Source organism: Myzus persicae, unplaced genomic scaffold (genome assembly GCF_001856785.1).
Source record: "Myzus persicae strain clone G006 unplaced genomic scaffold, MPER_G0061.0, whole genome shotgun sequence".
NCBI classification, from domain to species: Eukaryota; Metazoa; Arthropoda; class Insecta; order Hemiptera; family Aphididae; genus Myzus; species Myzus persicae.
In genome coordinates, this window is record NW_019101025.1 from 70116 (window position 1) to 75346 (window position 5231).

The 5231-nt window shown below is 27.5% G+C and overlaps 1 protein-coding gene across 1 annotated transcript; it reads right to left on the reverse strand.

The window, feature by feature from the left end:
• Positions 1–270: 270 nt before the first annotated feature.
• LOC111027404 (alpha-1,2-mannosyltransferase ALG9) lies at positions 271–4795 on the reverse strand. Its single transcript, XM_022305780.1, has 14 exons — positions 4333–4795; positions 4102–4243; positions 3804–4009; positions 3469–3582; positions 3293–3403; positions 2989–3076; positions 2719–2925; positions 2011–2133; positions 1636–1846; positions 1129–1264; positions 930–1053; positions 685–815; positions 400–558; positions 271–321 (listed from the first exon to the last, which is right to left on the reverse strand). The coding sequence occupies exons 1-13, from the start codon at positions 4395–4397 to the stop codon at positions 405–407; spliced, it is 1812 nt and encodes a 603-aa protein (XP_022161472.1). The 5' UTR covers positions 4398–4795; the 3' UTR covers positions 271–321; positions 400–404.
• Between the last annotated feature and the right edge of the window lie 436 nt (positions 4796–5231).

Consider the following 5231-nt stretch of genomic DNA (forward strand, 5'->3'; position numbering starts at 1 on the left):
CACTAAATTGATATAAAATGAGATGCATTGACAACAATTTTAATTAACTTAAATATATCTATAAATTAAAATTAATTTGAGAAAGAGACAAATAGTATAAGCTATAAAGTTAATAAGAAGGAATTATGTAATGTGTTTGTTGATTCATAACCAAATATTTTTTAAAACTGTGGCCTATAAAATGTAGCTTGGCAGTGTACTTTTCAATAACTACATTGGTGTAGAGTGGCATAAAATTGGTATCACATGAAACCTTTTACTTGCGATTCGCGAGGACTTCAAACAAATAATAAAACAATTGTGCAATAATCTCATTGACACCTAAATATACAACATTATAATATTTTATTTATAAGGTTATATAAAAACTAAAATTATAATTATTTATATATTTTGTACTTTGTCTAAAACACATAGTGCATTGGTGAACCATTCTCTGACTGCGATTTAGTATTCATTTTATTAAAATCATTTCGCATAAGAAGATTGTAAGATGAAAACTTGACATTTTCTTCCCAGAAAAATGGAAAGTAAAATGTTCTGTATAAAAGTGGTGTTCTGCAATGTAATATCAAAACAATTGTAAACAAATTTATTTTTATAGAAGGCTGAGTGTTTTATTATATAAATCTTTGATGTGTATAGCAACATTACTAGTTTAAAAATATAACTACAAATTCTTACTTTTTGGTATCTAGAAATGGTATAGATTTCCAAATAATCCATTGCAAATTATTTTCAGAATAATTTGGTTCCAATCCTGAACTTTGATTGTTGTTCAGGTCTACTAAGAAATGACACAGTCTAATATCACTCTGAAATTAATGTAACATCAGAAAAAAATCATTTAAACATACTCCATTCATTTATGTGTCTTAAATTACATAAGAACAAATTTAATATGTTTCAGCAAAATGTATTATACTTACATATTTATCTAACTCTTCTTTATTTTGATCATTATAGTTTTCAACAACTTTGTATAAAGATTCCTGACTAAAACGACCAGGTAAAAGTCCTCGGAATTCTGATCTAATAAAATGCATTTTCCATCTGTAATAAAAAGTATTATAATAGACTGTTTCCACATAATATAAAATAAATGAGAATTAAAAAAAAAATAGTTACCTATCATTTGGTAAAAAAAATGATGAAGGATATCTATGCCATTCTTTGCCAACACAAACATTTATTACATCTGATTCAGGCAATGTAAGATAATCATTACTCAATTGTGTGTAAGTATCAATAGGTGCGTGATACGCTAAACATAATAATATAAAAAACAAAAATGTTCTTCATTATACATAAACAAAATGTTTCAGTACAGTGGTACATCCATGATTTAGCTTTATGTGTGTGTGTGTGTGTGTGTGTGTGAGGGGGAAATAATTAGTCGTATAAATTATAATAGACTCATAGAAGCACGGGGCATGTGGGTACGCAAGTGGATGCGCAAAACCAGGCCGAATTCGGCTGTGGCGCATTCACTTGCTGGACAGAGTATACATCAATACATAATAATTTCCTGCTGAAAATCAATTTTTAATTTTATAGATGTAGAAAACTGAATCCTTCTCAAATTCTCCTAACTACAAAACTGTTACACTATGATTATTTATAATAAAAACAAACCTTTAACTAAGAGAGTGCTTCGTGACAATCCCATTAATAAAAATACAAAAAGAAAAGGTATGTAAACATTATCAATCAATTTGTTGTACAGCTTAAGAAAAGTAAAACGATGAATAACACTTGAATGAAAATTCATATCTTTGATATATTCCAATAATATAGATGATGCCAGTTGTATCAATGGATAAACAGGAAACAAAAATCTTTCTTCCTAAGCAAACAAAAAAACAAAAACATACTATTAATCATTATTAAATTATAACTAATAAGCTTTAAAATATATATTTATTTTCTTATATGGTATGACCTATTACATAAACTATTAATTATATCAAACATCTAAATATTGATAGAGTTATTAAAAATATACTTTACCTTATGTGGTTGTATTATAAATACAAAAATCCATAAATACAATGGAGATAAATATAATATCCATATTGATTTGTTGTTAATATTGCTTTGTTTAGAAAATCTGATTCCGATTTTTGTAAGAATCTAATAAAACAATTCAATCAATTTAATTTATTCAATAATACAATTTTATTTATAATAATGACTGAAAAAATTAAAAATCTAACAAAAAATATTTTTATTTACTAGAAAAATAATATGATTTATAAGAATATACTATTATTACTGAAATACTACATATTACAAAAATTATTTCATAACAGTTAAATTATTTAATGATACAAATGCATTAGAAACATATAAGTTAAAAAGTTTAATTCTATATATCAGGGATTCTCAAACTTTTATAAACACTTTTGTACCCTTTTTTATCAATAAATTTTGTTGAGTAACCCCTTCTTAGTTACTAAACTAAAATACATATAAAAAATATTTAAAGACTTTTAAAGAATTTTTTCCTTGTTGGTTTGTTGGCCAGACTCGTATCCCCAAGGGGTATGCGTACCACAGTTTGAGATCCCTGCTATATATAAATGACTAGATACCTCAATATTTATGATAGAAATAATATATTTCATTAATAACTATAGACAAATGTTAAGTTAGGTAACATTTAATAACTATTTATCAAGTAAGAAATTATTGTATTTTTAAAATGAATAAACATACCTTTTTCAATAAAATAGCAATAGGAGCCATCAACGAAAGTATAAATACAACATTGAAATTAAGGATACCATTTAGTATATAAAAAGTCCAATGTTCAGTACCATATAAATCAGGACCATGACTCGTGAATAAATTGTAAAAAACAATATTAAAAGGGGCAATTACAAGCTTGCCATAAAAATATGAATCAGTAGCAACTTGATAAACCTATAAAGCACATTAATACTTATAAATGATAAATCGATGAAAAAATTATTTATTTGCACTTACTAAAATTGACCCTAATGATATTAAGCACCATTTAATAAATAACAAATACTTTTTGTTTCTGAAAGTGATATCACACGCAAGTGGTAATCTAAAATTGAAAAACAAATAAAATAATTTACTATTGGTTACATAAGATATTTTTTCTGGAGTAACAATCAAGCATATTCATTTTTAAACATTTTTTTTTTTGTCAGCATCATCATTAATATAATATAGTATGAACTGAACTACTAATCTACTAAATTATTACTTGATGAACAGATGGATGATATAAAAGTTAATAATTTAAATATAGGTTACTAACCCGATTAGACATGAAAATGGCCAACTTAAAAATGTCGACAGTGCAGTTGTAAAAATTGCCAATTCGTAATTTTTGTTTAACCAAGCTCCAATAATTAAGAAAGTCATGTACCTAAAAAAGTGAATTTTTTAATCAATTTCTATAGATATTTCAAAATATTTAAATTTCATTCTTACATAGAAAAACTTGAAGGCAAATATGCAGTAGATGCAATGAACATTCCAGGACTAAAAACTGTTATGAACAAGTAATAATTGCTAACAGTGGATGAAATTTTTTTTGATATAGCTCTGAAAAAATTAATAAGAAAAAATCATTATTAAATTAACTAAATTCAATCAGCGGCATACTCAGAACAAAGGATGGGATTGTGACGTAAAATCACCCACACTATTGTTTTTATTTTCTTAATTTAGTAGAAACAAGGTGTATACGTAAATACACTATAAGCTAATATCCTTTTTAAAAAGCTGAGCATACCACTCCATTCTCTTATGCTAGTAAAATTTACTTGTAAAAGTATAGTTCACAAAGAGAACTCAATAGTGCAAGCACACAGCGTATTAAGTAAAACAACATGATTTTTCTAGTATTGAATAGAGCTTTGTAAAGGTACACGGGGACTGCATGAATAAGTATGTATAAATATGATCGAAGTGCATAAGGAGGCGCGTATTCCCAGGTTTGAAAACCGCTATTGAAAACAAAATAATGAGTCTAAAACAGAGAATTGATAATTAGTAAATTAATATATTTGAGACAAAAAAAAACAAAATATTTTAACTACAAAATAATTATATTGGATTTACCGGTTCCCAGTAGTTAAACGTTTCATCACAGTCTGAAATGTGAACGAGAAACGCAGCAAAAAACCTTGCTGTCAAGATAATTTTCAAAGGTGCATCAAATCGCATAAACCAATCTTTTTCGTGAACAACTGTATCGGTTTTGCTAGATAAAATACATGGGCTTATTTAAATTTAACCAAAGTAATATTTTGAAAATGTATAAATTTAACAAGGTTTATAATTATTAATTACTCGTTTTTTTTCAATTTGTGTTTCTTAGTTTCTTTTTTGACTTTTTGAGTAAGCTTTGAGGCCATAGTTGAAACGGGAATAGTTACAAATTATATCAATGAAAAATCATAATTTCACTACGTCGCTGTTTAAAGACTGTCAACGTATACAGTTCAATATTCGGTACTCGAATATTAAATTGCATTATCTTAAATGTTTACTAAAAAGTCTACATAATATTATTATCTACAATATAAATTGATTGTAATAACTTGTATCATTTATCAATCATAAGTATAACGAATAATGAGTAGAATTACGCTTTACGCATAGATAATCGCTTAGATAATCGCATTATACATCATCAAAACATGAAATATGAATAATGAATACTTGAATTTATTCTGTGAATGCACGATGAAGTTTGAATTTCGATTTCGATATCATTATTCATTATAATATTATGATTATCATGAACCACGGGTCCACGGCTATAGATACTATGGTTGCACGACGATGAAAATTTTTTGACCGTGCAATGTTCTTATCAAAAACCTCGTGACTGCTAGCGCTTTCAGCGGAACTTGTAGTCTACCTAATCAATCAACTCGGTTCACCTCACGGCTATAGATATCTATAGCCGTGAGGTGAACCGAGTTGATTGATTAGGTAGACTACAAGTTCCGCTGAAAGCGCTAGCAGTCACGAGGTTTTTGATAAGAACATTGCACGGTCAAAAAATTTTCATCGTCGTGCAACCATAGTATCTATAGCCGTGATTCATATCTATAGCCGTGTCATGAACCAAGATAATTATAAGATTATCTTAGTTCACTGCAAGATTTTTCTCAAGTCGTGGTTTATGATTGTGGCCCGCGAGAAAGACAACTAGCGCCCAAGCGGAAACGGATGTAGTTAAG

Excerpts from the sequence above, each read along its gene's own strand:
- LOC111027404 (XM_022305780.1), bottom strand. The coding sequence starts at position 4,397 with ATGGCCTCAAAGCTTACTCAAAAAGTCAAAAAAGAAACTAAGAAACAC. Across the intron at positions 3,404-3,468 it reads TTGCCTTCAAGTTTTTCTAT|GTACATGACTTTCTTAATTA; the intron begins GTAAGAATGAAA and ends TCACTTTTTTAG. Across the intron at positions 3,077-3,292 it reads CCATTTTCATGTCTAATCGG|ATTACCACTTGCGTGTGATA; the intron begins GTTAGTAACCTA and ends TTTCAATTTTAG.